Source organism: Chiloscyllium plagiosum, chromosome 7, assembly GCF_004010195.1.
Source record: "Chiloscyllium plagiosum isolate BGI_BamShark_2017 chromosome 7, ASM401019v2, whole genome shotgun sequence".
In the NCBI taxonomy this organism is placed as follows: domain Eukaryota; kingdom Metazoa; phylum Chordata; class Chondrichthyes; order Orectolobiformes; family Hemiscylliidae; genus Chiloscyllium; species Chiloscyllium plagiosum.
The window spans coordinates 81,766,353-81,786,262 of NC_057716.1; the positions used below are offsets into that span (position 1 = coordinate 81,766,353).

The window sequence follows — 19,910 nt, forward strand, 5'->3', positions numbered from 1 at the left end:
CAGGTATGGGTGGGGAAGAAAAGACAAAGGAGTTGTGGTAATACAATTGATGATTCAAGTTCCATTACTTACAATAATACAATGTAACTAATGGACTAGTAATCCAGATGCATGTGTAATATGAATTCAAGTTTTTAAATCTGAAATTTAAAGTACGCCACAATAATGGTGAGCATGAAGCTATTATTTGGTTAACGGACAGGAAACAGAAAGTAAGAATAAATGCCTCATTTTCAAAATGAAGGCCCTGATAAGCAGGATACCACAGGAATTTGTGCTTAGGCCCCAGCTATTCACTATATACATCAGCAACTTGCATAATGGAATCACATGTAATATTTCTAAGTTTGCTGATGACGTAAAAATAGGTGGGAGTGGGAATGGTGAGGAGGATATAGAGGCTCAGGATGATCTAGCCAGGTGCAATATAAAATGGCTAAATATGGTTACTTTAACTGCCAGTTTAGTAAGCTAATTATTTCAAGAGCAATTTGGGACGAACAAATGTTAGCTATGGCACCAACACCCACTTTGCTCAAATAATAAAGAAATTCCTCGCATGACATAACAGAACAAAAACGTTTAGCATTAGGTTTGCTTTTACCAAGCAAAGCTATTTAAATGTGTTTATCTATTATATGTATAGAGAGAGAGAGAAAGAGCATTGCCTGAACCTAAATATTGTTTCTAATGCTAACCAATCATTGAACAAATAACTTCAGTAGTAAACACTGTTAAGTGTACAAATTAGATGACTTTAGTTATTCCTCATTATGAATGTACATCTGCAAAATTTATTTCAGTATGGATAGGAATCCTGGCCTTGATTATTACTTTACTTACACTTCAATAGCAAGAACAAAAATTAATTATAGAGTACTTTCAATTTAATATTCCATAAAACAAAAGCAATGTCTCCCAGTGACAATTGGAAGGATATAAATAGCTAATTTAGTTATTTTTGTGTGACCAAGATTTGTTTATTAGAAGTTTTCATTGGCAAGTGTAATGCACTTAAAATCTAGAATTATGAATGCTTAATTGCAAACATCATGATTGTAATTACATCATATATTGCGATACTGCATTTTGATAGGTACAGTACTTTTACAAGCAATACTTCGCAAGTTTATTACACTATATCACATGATACTTACTGATCGTAGTCCATCAATACAATATGAATCACAACAATGTTTTAGTTTGCAATTTTTGTTAAGATTGATCTCGATGTTCTGGCAATTTAAAAAAAAATTACTTCAATAAACTGGAATCCAACGATAAAGTAAGATCAATACATACATATATGCAAATATTTACATACAAGTAAAAGACAAGTAAACATGTACTGACAGGTGCATTTGGAGACATTGCTACAGGAAGAACATGCAAATGCAGACCTTACAACAGGTGCAAGGATAGAATATTCTCTGCGTCAGATCCTATAGGAGGTTCAAATACACGTGCAATTGATATTCATTATCAATATTTTAATTGAAGGTATACATCAAAACCTTGGATAAATGTATACCTACAGCATTATTTATCTGATATAATTACATAACCAGTGACATGTAAATACAAGCTACAACTTGCAAATTAAACTCTTGGCAGATTAATATCTGTTAACAGTTGAACAGGTCAAATCATGGTAGCACAACGTGGTTGCCAGATTCATGGCCTGGTACAATCACAGAAGATGCGATGCATGTTGGATGCTCCTCTGTTCTTATGCACCTTCACCTTACAGAACCTCTGCTGGCTCAATAAGAGGTCTCATATAGTATAATCTGCAGGACAGCTCAAAAAAACTAAAAATCCTTGTCTCACTGAGGAGTAAGAATTGGTGCTAATAACATCATTAACAAAATCAAAGGAAAATTGTCTTGCAAGCTCCAGACTAGTACCATTCTGCCTGTATTATAATGTGACCCTGTTTCACTCAATCAAGCACATTAGCATAAAGCCATTCATCACCAGCACTTTTGCCCTTGAGTTACTGGTAACTCCACTGGCTGAGCCACACAAGCTGAATGGATGATGGCTACATCCCCAATGACATGCTCTGTGGCCAGTTTGCTCCGAGCATGAAACCAACAGATTGCATACATCTCCATTAGAGGGATGTCTAAAAAGAAAGCTTCTAGTTGACCAGAACTGGAATTGATGCATGAGAAGCATTTGCGGCAAACTGAAATACTTGGAGACAGCAGTCAAAAAGGGCACAAAAAAGCAGAGCAAAAGGAATGACCAAAATGTAGCAAAGAGAATCTGAAAGAACAAATATCAGTTGACATCTGGCCAACACCATTCATTTGTGCCAGCTGGTGAAAGGATTGACACTCTCAAATTACCTCTACACCAAAATAGGCATGTTCAATACAGAAGTGGTCTATTCTTGGACACAGTTCATCACCTCCCAAAACAGATAAATGCCATCATAACAGATAGAGGTGTCACACAAGGTATTTTGAAAGGGTTCATTTGTGCTTTTCATGTGTTGATGTAGAAGGTGACTTTAAGCAAACATATTTTCTCCTTATTCTTACATCTTTCAATCCTGAACATGATCCTTTACTTAAACATTACCAAAAACATAGATCAATTAGTATTTGTCGCATTGACATTTGAGATCAAAGTATACAACATTTCCTTTTTACCCTTTCAAATGCATTGGTGTCTTTTAGTTCAGGCAAAGGTCAGCTCTTCAATATGAACTTCAGATATTCCTTCCAATACACCAAAATGACTCGATTCCTGCATAGGTCTGCAGCTGAGTCGACACACAAAGGTGCCGAGCCGATCATTAAATCTCAGCATATCAGAATTGTAACAAAATCTTTATGCCTAATGTCAACTTCTATTACTCCACACTGTATACTATATGTTTTATTGCCATCATCGCTATAATTCTCCCACAACCAACATTGCAAGTCAGGGTTCAGTAACAGTGGAGAAATCTCATTGGCAGTGAACTAATTGCAATATTTAGCAAACCCTTGGTATATTCTGCTTGTCATAACCCCAAGTGACTAGTGCCTCTTGCTTGTCACTAGTGTTCATGGTGCCAAGTTACTTTTACCTTATTTTGTCCTAATTTATGTCCTGCCACACCTCTTTGCACCAGAATGTTTTGGCAGGGAACAGTTATTTGGCATTTTCCCCTAAAGTTCTCCTACTTCTCAAAATTTCACAAAGCTACTGTGCATATTTGCTACCAAAAAACTGCAAGTGAATGGATTATCTGGTATGCACTCAGATTTTTTTCTTTTCTATTCCCCTGCCACTCTATCAAGGAAAAGCTCCACTGCTTTAAAAAACATTTAAATAAACCTGTGCAGACATATTATGAAACAGCTCTGGGGCAGGTGAGACTTGAACCTAAATTTCTGGTTCTTTGTTGGCAATACTACTACCTGTGTGCCACAAGCTCCTTTCTTATAGTTTCAATGTCGTTATTAATGAGACTGAATTTCAAGTCAAATTTCCACCAGTTGCAGTGGAGGAATTTGAACCTGTGTCCCCAAATCATCAGCTGAAGCCTATGCATTTCTTAATCAGTGACATTACCACGACATCATCATTATTCACAAAACCTTACCCTTCTACTCTCTGACAATAGTCAATTATAATCCCAACAGCCTTTTATAAGTAAAGTGTCATAGACTCAGAGATATACAGCACAGAAACAGACCCTTCGGTCCAACTCGTCCATGCCGCCTAGATATTCTAACCTAATCAAGCCCTATTTGCCAGCACTTAACCCATATCCCTCTCATCCCTTCCTATTCATATACCCAACACATGACTAGTGCCTCTTGCTTGTCACTTTTAAATTAATTGTATTAGACTCCAACTCTTCCTCTGGCAGCTCATTCCATAAACACACAACCCTCTGCATGAAACAGTTGCTCATTAGGTCCCTTTTATATCTTTCTCCTCTCACCCTGAACCTATGCCCTCGAGTTCTGGACTTCCTCACCCAGAGAAAAAAACCTTGTCTCTTTACCCTATCCATGCCCCTCATGATTTTATAAACCTCTCTAAGGTCACCCCTCAGCCTCTGCGCTGCAGGGAAAACAGCCCCAGCTTATGTAGCCCTTCCCTATTGTTTAAATCCTCCAAAACTGGCAATATCCTTGTAAATCTTTTCTGAACCCTTTCAAGTTTCACAACTTCGTTCCGATAGGAAGGAGACCAGAACTGCACACAATATTCCAAAAGCAGCCTAACCAATGTCCTGTACAGTCGCAACATGACATCCAAACTCCGATACTCAACGATCTGACCAAAAAGAAATGCATACCAAGTGCCTTCTTCACCATCCAACTATCTATGACTCTACTTTCAAGAAACTATGAACCTGCACTCCAAGGTCTCTTTGTTCAGAAACACTCCGTAGGATCTTACCATGTGTATAAGTCCTGCTAAGATTTGTTTTTCCAAAATGCAGCACCTCCCATTTATTTAAATTAAACTCCATTGCCACTCCTCAACCCAGAGGCCCATCTAATCAAGATCCCGTTGTAATCTGAGGTAACCTTCTTTGCTGTCCACTACACCTCCAATTTTGGTTTCACCTGAAAACTTACTAACTATACTCCTATGTTCGCATCCAAATCATTCATATAAATGATGGAAAGCAGTGGAACCAGCACCAATCCTCGTGGCACTCCACTGGTCACAGGCCTCCAGTCTGAAAAACAACCCTCCACCACCACCCTCTGCTTTCTATCTTTGAGCCAGTTCTGTATCCAAATGGCTAGTTCTCCCTGTATTCCATGAGATCTAACCTTGCTAACCAGTCTCCCATGAGGAACCTTGTCGAACGCTTTACTGAAGTCCATATAGATCACGTCTACTGATCTGCCCTCATCAATCCTCTTTGGTACTTCTTCAAAAAACTCAATCAAGTTCATAAGACATGACCTCCCATGCACAAAGCCATGCTGACTATCCCTAATCAGTCCTTGCCTTTCCGAATACATGTAAATCCTATCCGTCAGGATTCCCTCCAGCAACTCCTACAGTGATGGAAGGAATTACTATTAGTCCAATCAAGCCATATCAAGAACCTATTCAATAAAGTGTAATTCAATTTTCACTGGGACTGCATGATTCCAAGCATTAGCACAAGCTTGATCGAAACGGAGAAGGAATAGCTGAATACTCAAGGAGAAGTAGCTTTCCTGTAACATCTGTGCAGAATATGACTGAGTATGCTACTGAGGAATCTTAGGAAAATTGTCCAAAACATCCGCATTTCTTTATCAACAATTCATTCCCATATTCATCTCTTCCACCACCAGATTAATTTGTATATAGGATATACTAAGAGTACTGCAGCAATTCTTCTAGCTAACTTTGAAAGGACTTCTCATACCCATGAAAACTCAACAGCAGTAAAATAATGAGAACACCATAATCTCCACTTTCTTTCCCAACCAAAGTCATCATGACTTGGAAGACATACTGCCTTGCTTTCCAATGATCTGGATAAACTTTTGGTATTCTGAAAGAAATTATGACAGCATCATAAATGCAAGATTACATTTCACCAAAACTGCAAAGAAATTAAAGATAGTCAATAAATATATAGTTAAAAATCACACAACACCAGGTTATAGTCCAACCAGTTTAATTGGAAGCACACTAGCTTTCGGAGCGACGCTCCTTCATCACCTGTTGGACTATAACCTGGTGTTGTGTGATTTTTAACTTTGTACACCCCAGTCCAACACCGGCCTCTCTAAATCAATAAATATAGATCTGTCAATGTCATCCACATTCCAATATCATAAAACTCCATATTGCAGGACGCTAAAGCACTTTTTAAACTGAAAAATATCCTAAATATTCTTCTAACGAATTGTGTAATACAATAACTTAATTTGCATGGCACAGCTGTCAGATGTGTAACATAGGAAAATGTCAAAAAATGTTCTTAAAGGCATCTAGATAATACAAGGTCACATACCATATACACTCATGTGCAGGTTGAGCTTTAAACACTAAACTTCTAGTCAAAAATTATGGGGTTGACTTTTACAAAAGGCACATTAGAGCAGGGTAGCAATATACCAGCTCCTATCACCTCACTTTTACTCCATTCCCAGATCAGAAACTGCTCCCACCGATCCTGTCCCCAAAAGCAGTGCTGCAGGTACCAGAAGCACTTACAGATAAATAACATCCTCAATGTAGACAGCTATTAATATCTATTTCTAAAGTAAATTTATCAATTTCATCAAAAACAAAAAACAAAAATATAGATTTATGCAATTCAGACAGTTTTTCACAGCACAAGAAAGATGTTACTTATCACCAGATCACGCATCGAATGTGTCATAAAATAAATTTCTTAAGTCATTGGATGACAATTTACAACCGGTTTTCATTCCAGATCTCTGCAACCCATTCTCAAAGGATTGCTAATTTTGGTGTCCATATGCTCCCCTCTTGATGAATGTCTTCCCTTCATTGATCATCAAATGATTCAATTTTTTTTCAAGTTGTTCTTGCAGGGCTTATTTGGAAAGAAAACCAAAGTTGTAAAAGGTTGGTTAAGTTACCAGTATTTTAACTTGAGCAATAACATGATAGACAATCTTGATATGAACATGCCTCAGATGAGATGACATTTTCCATTATGTAATCCTCCTGATTGGATACTCCAAACTTTCCTCAATGATATTTTCTAACAAACTTTATCCATCCATCTTCTGTTGTGAACATGGGCAGCTACACCTTTTGGGAGTTGCTGTTCTGGGAGAATTTTCTCCAGAATGTTAACATTGCCTTTATCCTAGACACATACAACAGATTGTTGAATCTATGGCGAGTTGTCTTCACTAACACAGTTTTTTCTCAGTCTTTGCTCACTGACTAACTGACTGGCTGGCATGTCAAATTTATGAGTCTCATCGATGTTCCTAACATAGGTCAATCTTTAACCATTCTTTTCTCAGCGATTTGATTATAAACTGCTGAAATGTGGCAAACATGTTATCAGGCTTTGCTGAGAGAAGCTGTGAAATCTTGGTATATTGGTTGCAGTACAAAATTGTTTCACTTTTGGGCGGCACGGTGGCACAGTGGTTAGCACTGCTGCCTCACAGCGCCAGAGACCCAGGTTCAATTCCCGCCTCAGGCGACTGACTGTGTGGAGTTTGCACGTTCTCCCAGTGTCTGCGTGGGTTTCCTCCGGGTGCTCCGGTTTCCTCCCACAGTCCAAAGATGTGCAGGTCAGGTGAATTGGCCATGCTAAATTGCCCGTAGTGTTAGGTAAGGGGTAAATGTAGGGGTATGGGTGGGTTGCGCTTCGGCGGGGAGGTGTGGACTTGTTGGGCTGAAGGGCCTGTTTCCACACTGTAAGTAATCTAATCTAATCTAAACTTTATAATACCTAATGATATACCATCTAATACTGGCTTTGAAATATTCAATGCCTAATTTTCTTGCTTCTTTCATTGTGATGATTAGGATACGTCCTTGATAAATTGATCATCCACTCTAGCAATTTTCATTGACTGACTTTGCAATTTTGTCTCCCAACTGTGGCTCCATGCTGACATGGGTATACAACTGTACAGATGTCTTCATTGGTGTAAACTTTTATGATTCCATTAAGAATGTATGCACCAAGATGAGTTTGACTTTAACTGGAAGTAATTAATAAGCCAAGAGATTTGACTTTTGGTTAAAAGTCAGTGATCAAAATTGATAAAAGATCAACCATCACGCAAATATAAACATAATATAAATGCAATAGATCTACTTTTTGAGTTATAAAAATCACATAATAAAATGGTCATACAAATAGATTGTTTATATGGCTTCGCTGTCAGGAAGGAAGGGATAAACTATATATTAGAAAACAGATCACAGTGTGCTGGAAAATCCGTTATTGAGGGCACAAATTTAAAGTATTTAAAACATTAAGAAATCCCAGCTGATTAAAACAAGATTTTATATTGATTTTGAACCAAATTTAGACCAGATTTAATTCTAGAATTTATGTTATCGAGTAACTAGTGATCTCTTATGCAACTGTACTAAAATAAAATAACCATGAAGAGTAAATTACAACATCTGCTATTTGTATGTATGTGAACATGCATGCTTGCAAAGAAAGAGGTGAGGATAGAATGTTTTTCTGGCAAACAGACATGCTGTTGAAAGTCATGAATTAATTTTTATTGGAAATTGTTTCCAATTTAGAGGCCTGTACGTTTTTTTATTGTAGTAGAAATTCACATTAAAAAAAGCTTTAGATTTGTAAATACTTTATAAATAGAAATGTTCGTACCCAGATATAGGTTAAGTATAGTTACTTGGATAATGCAGCACAGAGGCTTCGCCGACAGTGGGATCAAGAAGAGAGATCAAATTAAGATGGGAGATTTTATAATTTCCAGTTTCAATCCTAAATCATGATACTTTAACTTTGTATTTTATCTTGTAAAGGTTGAAAATAGGAAGCTATCAAACTCTCATTAAGGACATACTAAATATTGAAAATATTTAATTTAGCAAATGACAACCTATTAACATTAACATGGACTTGGAGATTAAACTGATTTACAATAAAATGTTTAAATTGCTGGTAGATCCTTTTTAAGGTTTCAACCTAAATACAATGTTATATAAAAATATTACAGTAATAGGGTACTCAAATGTCAGAAGTTTAAAACATTTGTAGTTGTTGATTTACTTCTTCCTTATTATGCCTACTCAATATGTTGGAGCAACCTCTGAAAACCAATGACCAAAATATTGCTATTACCTTGTGACAAAGGCCAGATTTTTATTCAACTGAAATCCAGAAGTTACAATTCTCGTAGGCAGACCGACTTGCCCAAAGTTTGTTGAAAATCTTAATTAAACTTCTTCCTTAAACTGTTTTAGAAATGGGACGGAAATGGACTGAGACCCCCAATTAAGAATCAGCACAACAGAATTAAACATCCTTGCACTTCATGGTCTGGAACCATTTGCTTCTTGATCAAGTTGGGAGTGGACATGATCACATAATCTTCCCACTGAAACAGTGACCATCCAAATTCTCTTTTTGACCACCAGTTGAGGTGGTATTTTTAGTGGTTCCCACTCATCATTCAATAGCTCACTCCCTCTCAACAGTGCAAACAATACCCTCCTCATCCCACTTGTCCTTGAAAGCTACTGCCCATTCCAAAATCCCAAGGTTTCTTTCTTCTCCAAAGCATTCAAATGTTTACCTTCCCAGAATTTTAACCAATTTCATCACAACTCCATCATGTAAAAGAAAATGGCTGCACTAACATTCTATTCCCTGTGGTCTACAGTTATTGTGGGTATCGTCATCCTCCTTACAATTGTGGTAATTAATCACATCATTCTCTACTACGTCACCTCAGCTGCTTTACATGGTGCAACTCATATCTATCTAACCGGTGCCAAAATGTTTCCAACAATGGTTTTTCTTCCCAACCAAGCAACAGAACATCATGAGTTAATCAAGAATCCATTTATTTACATCTTCTTGTCTTTTTTCACTTAGGCAGTTCTTTGGGATGGCTGGCTTCTACTCCAAATCATTGCGTTCAGAAAGGGCTGCAATGTTTAATGTATGATCTGCAGACTCTGCAGGAAGACGATGCTTGGTGTTAGGTAAGTGTGTTGTTGGGACTTTGTGTTTCCTCTGAAATCTCAATTTTGTCTCTGCATACTGCCAAAGTCCCTTAACGTATTCAGTACCTTCTTGAACTCAAAAACTGCATGAATTTATGTAAAATTGCGTTATCTCACTTTTTAGATTAGAATCAATCTAAACATCATGGCATAGACAGAGAACACAGGGGGCCAACACCTTCAACGTATTGTCTAGCTATCACCATTGTTAACAGCTAACCCGAGAATGCAACTTTTTAAAAAAAAGGTTTTGTGATTTACTCATGAAAGAAGTGAAACTATCACTGTATTCTAACAGATGAAAAGCTTAACAGACAATCAATTTTTCAATGTATAATTTCAGTTACATCACACTGTAAATTTTTGCTATAAATTCTGTGTGTTAGGATTGAGCCCTCCACTACCACCTGATGAAGGAGCGTCGCTCCGAAAGCTAGTGTGCTTCCAATTAAACCTGTTGGACTATAACCTGGTGTTGTGTGATTTTTAACTTACTACTGATTAGTTGTGAAATTGCTTGTCTAACATCGAATTTTACATGGGTAGCAATTGGGAACATTGAAGCTAACCTCTGCTGTTTTAATCACAGACTCCATACCTAACTATTTCTTCTGATAACTAAAATTGAATTGCACAATTTGCAACCTCCTTGCTGTATTATTTATTCCTGAGCTGAGTTTCGGACCTGACACCCATCATCACAAAGACAACAACAATTACAACTTGCAGTTTAACAGAAGCTCTAGTGAAGAAACACTTTCCAAGGGATCAACAAGGGCAGAATTGGACAGAAAATTGACCCTAAGAAAGAAACACTTTAGACGGAGTGATAAAAAGCTTTGTCAGATAAGTGTAAATTAAGGAGAAATGGTCAGTGGAGAAGTGGAACTGCTCAGATAAGAAATCTGAGAGGTGGGGCCTTTAAGAGTTGAATACACGGCCATAATGGTGGGGTGAATGAGAAATGGATGTATGCGAATAAACTACAGAATAGTAATCGGGCTAGAAAAGATTATAGAGTTAAGGAGGAATAAGGGCATTTAACAATTTAAATATGTGGATAAGTATTCTGAATTGAAGCAACTGGGAATCAATAAGTCCATATAAGTCTGTAAGGATAGGTTCAATGGATAACTGACATAACCGTGGGACTGAGAAGCTGTGGGTAGTTTAACTACTACCAGTCCTTCTTGCTGGTATTAGTTTATGGTACTGATACCATGTGGAGAATGGAGAAAGAATGATCTTCTTTGGTAGAAGACAGACTCAATTTGATGAACAGTAAATAGGTTTATTACAAATTACTTAACAACCAGTTACATTACATCTGGGATACATGTCTCACAAGTGATCACCATCAGGCTCAACAGGATATTGTGCATTGTTCTTGGTACTGTAACTTAGAACATCAAGGAAGAGTGCAGCAGAAATTCAGCAAAATATTACTCAGAGGTAGATCGAGTGGGGATATTCCATTAACTAGGCATAAATCCCTTGAAATAAGCAATGTTAAGAATAGAATCCCTACAGTGTGGAGGCAGGCCATTCAGCCCATCAAATTGCACTGAATTTCCAAAGAGCATCCCACCTAGACCCACTCTATCCCAGTAACCCTACATTTCCCATGGCGAGCTCACCGAGCCTACACATCTCTGTAAACTATGAGCAATTTAGCATGGCCAATCTACCTAACCTGCACATATTTGGATTGTGGGCTGAAAGTGGAGCACCCGGAGGATACACACACAGGCATGGGAAGAATGTGCAAACTCCGTACTGACAGTTACCCGAGGATGATATCAAACCCAGGTCCCTGGCACTCTGAGGTAGCAGTGCTAACCACTGAACCTTAGGGTTCCACAAATATGAAAGGAATTGGTAAGACTGATAACAGTATCTACAACAGGAAGTCACAACCTTAAAATCTGAAGTAGGTCATTCAGGACAAAATATTAGGAAACACATCTTCAGGAAAAGGGTCAGATTAGTGTCAAACTGTCTCTCTGGCAAATATAACAGAGGCTGACTCATACAATAATTTTAAATTGGAGATCAATAGATTATGAGGAATATGGGATGAATGGTAATTCGAAATCAAGAGATATCAAGCCCTTTTAATCTAACACTTAACATAAATGGGAGCTGAAGAACTTCATTCCTGGCGTAAGACTTGGCAAATGGTCTCACTAAGTTACTAACATAAACTTAGTTATGTTAGTTTAAAGAAAATAGTCTCTCAAGTAGGTGGCACAAAAGGACAGTCAGGTTTAAAATCAAACAGAGTGTTTCAGATGAAATACAAGCCCAAACCTTCAGGCCCATTTCTCTGTGATGTTTGCTTAATCACTGTCAGTTTTACTGCCACATTCAAACACAGAATCAAAATTACAACTTGTATCCAATAAGCTTTTGACACGTGCTCTGCTCACAACAGATCAGGCAGATACATTTAAGAATTGCATGGAAATATTCAACTTAAAAACAATTACAGTCATCAAACTTTGACAATGCCATCTGTTTGTAATTATGATGCCAGTTACAAAAACCATGAAAATATTTCAAACTAATGTCATCACAAGTAATTTAATTCCTCGGTCATATAACTATTGTTCCTGTGTTGCACTGCCCCCACCAATGTTTGCACACCAATCAAATCATCAAATCAATAAGTCAGCACAGAAGACAAAACTGAAGCATTTGCCAGAAGTGCCAAATCAACAATCCATTTCAGCTCCTCCTGAGAATCGTTGAGTCATATAGCATGGAAACAGACCCTTAAGTCCAACCATATTCCCAAACTGAACCTGTCCCACTTGCCTGCGTATCACCTATATCCCTCCAAACCTTTCCTATTCGTATACCTGTCCAAATATCTTTTAAATGTTGTAACTGTATCCACTATTTCCTCTGGCATTTCATTACAAAAACCATTCTATGTAAAAAACAATTTGTCCTCCAGGTCACTTTTAAAACTTTCTCCACTCACTTTAAAAATCTGCCTCTATAATGTCACCCCTCGGTGTCTTCCACCCCAGTGGAAAAAGTCCCAGCCCACTTTTATAACTCAAACTCTCCGTTCCCAGCAACAGCCTGGTAAATCTTTTCTGAACCCTCTCCAATTTAATAATGTCCTTCCTCTAGCAGGGCGACCGGAACTGCACATTGTATTCTAGAAGAAACCTCACCAATGTCACAAAATGACTGAACACACCAGATTTAGTAAAGCTATGGGCGCTGACATCTCAGCTACAGTAGTGAAGACTCGTACCAAAACTAGCTGTGTCCCTCTGATGTTCCAAGCACAGTGATCAGCTTTGGCCTGGCAATCATGGCACTGACATCTGGTTCCACAAGTCACTGCTGCACATAGACCTGAGGCCTGCGCAGCCAGTGGGAACGATGATCACCACCTCCAAATCCCTCTCTGAGTTATCATCCCTAAATCACTGTTCCTATACTATTGCCGGATGAAAATCCTGAAACTCACTTCCTAACAGCACTGTGCTTGTACCTACACATGTGGATTGTAGTGGATCAAGGCAATGGCAAAGAAACAGGTAACTAACCCTAGCAGTAACGCTCATGTTCCATGACTGCATACACAATGTGTGCAAACATGTCTGTGTGTACAGTAATATGAAATGAATAGCCATTTTCTGAATGATCCTAAGGTGGTAAATGAATATAGGGATTCAGTGATCATAATTCCCCTGACACCTCTTGCAGCTAAATTATTCACATTAATTCTTTGTAATTCACAGGCAGTCAAATGCTAGGTTTCTAAGAATGACCTTTTTAACCTCTGTGTATATCAGGACATTGTGCCTCCTGATGTTGGAATTTATACCATAAACTCAGCCATTCTGATTTTAATGGTCTACAGAATGCCCTTTCTAGTTCAAGCAGTATGGGACCAGGAGTGATTTGTAGATGTAGTATCTTCATCATGGAGCTGCTAGGTGCATGGGATATATTTCTCAAGAATCCAGATTTCTGTACAAGAAATGATTGCTCTCGTGCAAGATAATGCTTTTTTTTGTGCGAAAAAAAATGGGTATTTTGTAATTACTTCCTAGAGATAAAATTAAGAAACAACAAATATGATACAAGAGAAAAATTCAAGATTTCTTTAGCTCATCTCAGAGATTTTCTTATGGGGAATCCTTCTTTAAAGAAATTCAACTCTGCTTTCTCTGCCAATTTAATCATCTGAAGGCACTGCACCTTTGTTGAATTATTGGTCTGTGCTCAAGTCGAATCTTATACAGCTGTTGACTCATGACATATCAATTACAGGGATCTTCCACAAAACAGCAATCATCATCAGGCTGTCATTCCACACAAACTTTTCCAAGCCACTATGCTACTCTGTGTTTCTTGCCATTTCTTCCAGAAATCCTGTGCACATCATCTACTGAAGAGATCCACAATGTCGCTAGAATGAGATGAGACTGGCAGCTCATGAATACAACTCCTTTGGTACGAGCTATTATAATGTAAGTTTAAAGGTCCAGTGTGAATGCTAGTCAATGAGTCAATAGATGACGGTTGATTAATGTTAGTGAACAGGAGAATTAGTAAGTGGATGAATGAGTAAACAGTTAGGGTGAGTGGTAACAAATAGGCAAGATGGGTATATGGGTGAGCGAATAGGTGGTAACGGTTGGTCAGGCTGTACCAGGAGGTTGTCAGGTCAGGTTCAGGGAGGGAAGGTGTGATCAGTTCCAAGGCTAGTCAGGTCAGGATGGAGGACAGTCAGATAGTGAGGAGTGATCATGACCTGTTGGGGATGGAAGTTATTCAAATTGAGAAGGAAATTAATCAGGTCTAGTTTTCACGGTAGCTCTGGGGTCAAGGGTTAAGTAATTGAGAGAAACATACTAGTCGGTTTGACAGAGATAATTAGGTTGGGGACTGCTTGGGTCAGAAGGAGAAGTTAGCTCAGGGGCTGGTCAGGTCAGGAATTAGTCAAAATGGGTTGGGAAGGGCAGTTAGCTGGTGGGGGTGATCATGACTGGTTGTGGGAGGGTAGTCAGGTCGAGGACTAGTCAAGTCGGGTGGTGGAAGTAAGTCTAGTCAGCAGGCTCGTCAGGGAGGGATCACAGGGTATCGTGGTTGACATTGAGTAGTGCTGTTGATTCAGTGGACAAGGGGTAGTCAGGGGAATCAAGGTAGGAGTCAAGGTTCATGACTGGGAGACCTCAGTACAATAATTGCTCAGGAGTTAGTGAAGATTTTAATATGTTTAGCATTTCCAATATTTAACCACCCAGGTAAACAACTAAAGATTGGTCCAGAACTTACCTCCAAGTCGAAAGCTTTTGTAGAAGGTCCCAGGGCACAGGGAAATTGACCATTGGAAGTTCAAGTTCCCAAGCCATTCCCATGAAGATCAATAAGCTAAGGTCTCCATAGGACCCCAAACATATTTTCAATTACCTTTCCAGTCTTTGATGATCCAAAGACCAACGGATTTGGGCCAATGAGTCTTTTCAGCATATTAACATCCACATGCTTTCAACACTGTCACTTACTAGATGGACCCATGATAATTTTCCCTCCTAAGTGAAGAATACCAACATCAGCTGTGGCCAAGTTTCACTAACTCAGAAAAACTGTGACATCAAATCTGAGATTTTACATATTGCATATTTTAGCAACACAGAAGGCAGTGTCTTCATCTATTAAATCTTCATCTGACCTATTCCCAGTAGAACACAACAGTTTAAAATACACAAACTGTTACCATTATAACTTTAACCCTGCTCACAAAGAAGGAAAAGCACTCTCTATCCAATGAGCCCAGAAAATAGAAAGTATTGATATCGTAACATTAAAACTATATATAGTAAGTTACAAAATAAATAGTTTATGCAAAAAACACAATTATCACTTTGAAAGTTAGTTGTATTTCCCAGATGTTAAAGTTTCATTGCTAGCAGTTGCAATTAAGATCAAGACGTAAAGAGAATGGCAGTGACTTTCCAGTCAAGACTGGAAACGCCGAGAAAAATTTTTTTCAAATACACAGCATACATTTTGATTAGCCTGCCGGTAAATTTCTTTAACAGGAGCCTTCTGTTGCAAACCAGCAGAGACCAAGTTAAAAAATGATCACACCCAACAATGTAGTAGACCAGCATGGAAACCATATCATCTTTTCCAGCTGTAAATACGCCATATTCTGCAATTTCAATGTCCTGCGCAGCTTTGACAGCTCCAGAGAAAAGGCAAAAACGTAGGGTAAACATAAGGGTTTAGTGAGAGGTGTGTAGAAAGAGTGTAATACTCTTTTGGTTGTTGGACAGGGGGTGTTGTTGCGTTGGAAAGTGGGTGTGGGTTTGGGGCCAGTATCTTAGGGAAGAAAGTGTTGTATCCAAGAGAATCAGATCCGGGAGGTGGCATTGGAACAGGAGGATTGGTCTTGGGTCCAGTGGTGTCAGAGATTGTTATGTCGAACTGTTGTCATTGTTGGGGTGGATAGATCATCAGTGATCAGTCAGCGTTTCAATTTAATAGTTATCCAGGCATTTTTATTATTCATGCACAGGACGCAGTGCCATTGGCTAGGCCAGCATTTATTGCCCATCCCTAACTGCCCAGAGGGCAGTTAAGAGTCAAGTACATTGCTGTGGGTCTGGAGTCACATGTAGTCCAGACCATGTGAGGACAACATTAGAGACTGCTTTTAATCCTCTAACCTTTCTGGGGTAACTGTTAAGCTTAATTAAGTCAGAACATGTCAAAATTTCCAACTCCAACAGAGAGCTGCAACTTTTTCAGAGGTTTCCAGATGCTAAGGATTACTCAAGGAAATTTCAATTTCCCAAGGAATCTCTGTGAAGTCAGCAGTGTTAGGATTTCAGCATGGTCCCAATGGAGCACCATCTAACCTGTAGAATCAACTGTATCCATTGAATTTCTGGGCTAATGCTTTAATTGGGGCTTTCAAATTAGCCACCATAATGTTCAGAGTCTTTCATGCTCAATCTGGATATTTTCAAAAGCAGTTAAATCATAATAAGAGGGGTTTCAAAGACAACATATGACACTTACAACAGCAGGCTTATGATGCACCTACAGGTTTGGCTGATCAGCAGTCACCCTGACGCAACTCCCACATTATCCAGTGCCGATGTTTAATGGCTTTCATTTTAAAAACAAGTGCTTTAAACTCAAGTATGATAACCTATTTTTATTCATAAATTCTTGAGCTGAATATTCATCTTTGATTCAATTATTTCAATGTCAAATCTCTTTTATAGAGATACCAACACCAAGAAAGCTAAATGAACTGATTAAAATATAAGCTCTCATTTTGGAAAGAAAACTCTCATTTTGACCGATGTCACCTTATATGTGGAATGTTTCGGCAGGTGTAGATGAATGTCATTAGATAATAGAAAATATGCAAATTTACCACAATCTCAGTTTTGATATGTACAATCAAATAATTCCATTACTGTACAGTAATGACTTAAGCAGCTTATAATTACTAAAACAAACTGGGCTAATAATACTTTACTGTTCACAGTGAGATAAATGAGCTCTTCTATACTGTTATCACAAATGCAGTTTAAATAGCATGCCGTGCTCACGCATGGAATAAGAAAGTGAGTTGAAAGTGAGCTTCCATTATAATCTTTATTGTATTGATGGTGACAAATGATAGACCGTTAGAATGAGCATTTAATGTTTTTGTACCTATAAAGGAAAAAATTGAATATTAATGCGGTCAATCATAATGTCATTTGTGAAACATTATATACTCCCTTCTCATTCTGCATATTTTCACGGGAAGGGGGAGCGATCATTTTTTGTGCATCAATAGTTTAATTCAGATTTTGCACTAGTTATCAATCAGTGTCATAGTTGCAGCTGATCTCAAGTTCTTATTTGATTACAATATTATTATGTAGTCTGCTTTTTTGAAAAAAGATTCTACTAAGGCAACACAGACTAGAAGATAGCCAAAATCTTTTCATTTAAAAGATGTGTTGCAACTCTTACCCTTTGTTTCTCTGAATATAAGGTTAATAACAACACAGGAAGAAAACATTATAACACTTCCAATTAGGCAATGAAAGCTATTGTTTAAAACTTCTTGTTATCAAGTATACTACATCATCTGAAAAAATGGTAAAATTTTACAATATAACCAAACATTGTTAAGGGTTGAACACCCTTATACAAGCATCAATGATTTTGCACTCTTCACGAATTTGGCATTCTTAGTTTTTTTTAGATTAGATTACTTACAATGTGGAAACAGGCCCTTCGGCCCAGCAAGTCCACACCAACCCTCCGAAGAGTAACCCACCCAGACCCATTCCCCTACATTTACCCCTTCACCTAACACTATGGGCAATTGAGCATGGCCAGTTCACCTAACCTACACATTTTTGGACTGTGGGAGGAAACTGGAGCACCCGGAGGAAACCCACACAGACACAGGGTGAATGTGCAAACTCCACACAGACAGTTGCCTGAAGCGGGAATTGAACCCAGGTCTCTGGTGCTGTGAGGCAGCAGTGCTAAACACTGTGCCACCATGCCGCCCATAAAGTTTGTAAGAAAATATTCTCTCTTATTCCTATCAGCACTGATAGGCTTATTTTAAATATGACATTTCATATGAATTACTATAGCTATAAAGTACAATACAAGTGCAGATTGGAACTTCAAAAAAGTTGTTCCTTACATTAAAAACATCTGTTTTTAATACAATATATTTTTACACAATATTGATAAAATGCTCTTCTAAAATACAACAGGAAAGAAATGATTCTCCAAAATATGCTACAACTGTAAAGAAAGGGCTCTATACTTATTCAATGTTTCACCAATAACCTTATGTACTCATCAATTGACTTACCTTCACTGAATGAGTTCTTGTTTTGAGCAGAACAAACTATCACAATTAAAAATAAGCATAGAAATACAAAGTCAAAAAAGATCACTGTACTCTTGTCAGCTCTTTAGAGAACTTTAAATATCAGTGTTTCCTGGTTACTAACCTGGTAATGTCAGGAAATATGATTGGAAAATACAATACTTGGCACTTGGGCCTGATGAGTTTCTCAAGTTCTCTGGGTCGATGATCAGGTATTAGCTTCATGAAAGTGCCAATGGATGTGAGGAATGATTCCATATTAAATGCTGAATTGAACACGATCACATCAGCCACCAAGCTGAAAACAGAGAATTATACTCTTAACACAAAATACTTTATCTTGTCATTCGGCCCCTTATCCAATTTGTAAGAGAAAATGGTTTCTTAAAATTCAAACCTCATTGTTGATTGTTAATATCAAAGTCACTCATATTTACATCACCCTGTGGTTTCCATATATGTCCTTAACATGTAAACTACACATGACTTTATTTTGATAACATAAGCATAAGCCAGATACTTTGGTCAAACAGATTGCTGTAAGCAATTTAGTTGTGGTCTGTCGGCATTCTCAATCCATTTTATCAGTGACCAAATGGACACTGAACTAGAACAAAAATTCTGTTAGCAGTTCACTTATGACATTTTGTTCAGATCAGCATTGTTACTGAAGAATACATCTCAATACACTTATTTCTGAATAAAGAGCCAGACAGTCAGTTGTTGCTCACAGATTAAATTTGCTACTTAGCATCTCCTGGCTGTAGATGCTCAGAAATCAACTAAAATTATGATGTTCCTATCTGTCAAGTACTAGTAATTATTATAGGTTTTACTCTAACTCATACCTGGACTTCTGAATCAGTGACCTTCTCCTGCCAAGAGATACTGAAGATACCTCTGGGACAGTGAATTTTCAAACTGTTCAGTGTTTTCTCCTACCTAGCACACATTATTCAGTCTCATCACTACACAAGAGCACACTGAGGAGGCAGGTTTGTTACACTCTTCAGTTTGATATTCTGTCAGTTTGTTCTTGTTCTGCACACACTTATTTGGTCATAATAGCTGCAGCTTTTGAGCTGAACTTTTATTTTCAATATCAAGTGACAGATTGCTGGCAATTGTGAGCCTAGATATGAGAAGCCATAACCAACATCCAGGATCACATTGTCAATGCTGACAAAAGGCAGTATGGCAACATCCTGGACATTTGTTTTCCTGACGTTGATGGTGAAGCCCAACTCTTTGCAGACATGAGCAAGTCATCCATTTGTAAGTTCAGTATTCCTTACTGTAGAAAGCTAATATAGGACCATCAATAAAAAGGAACTCTCCGATGAGG

At 38.0% G+C, this 19,910-nt stretch overlaps 1 protein-coding gene across 12 annotated transcripts in view; it reads right to left on the bottom strand.

The window, feature by feature from the left end:
• gtdc1 (glycosyltransferase-like domain containing 1) overlaps positions 1–19,910 on the bottom strand; it is a 370,690-nt gene that overhangs the window by 217,424 nt on the left and 133,356 nt on the right. For all 12 annotated transcript variants that reach the window (XM_043694107.1, XM_043694111.1, XM_043694112.1 and 9 more), the window contains one exon: positions 18,690–18,863. In XM_043694107.1, coding sequence (XP_043550042.1) covers positions 18,690–18,863 — 174 coding nt within the window. The remainder of the gene's footprint in view (positions 1–18,689; positions 18,864–19,910) is intronic.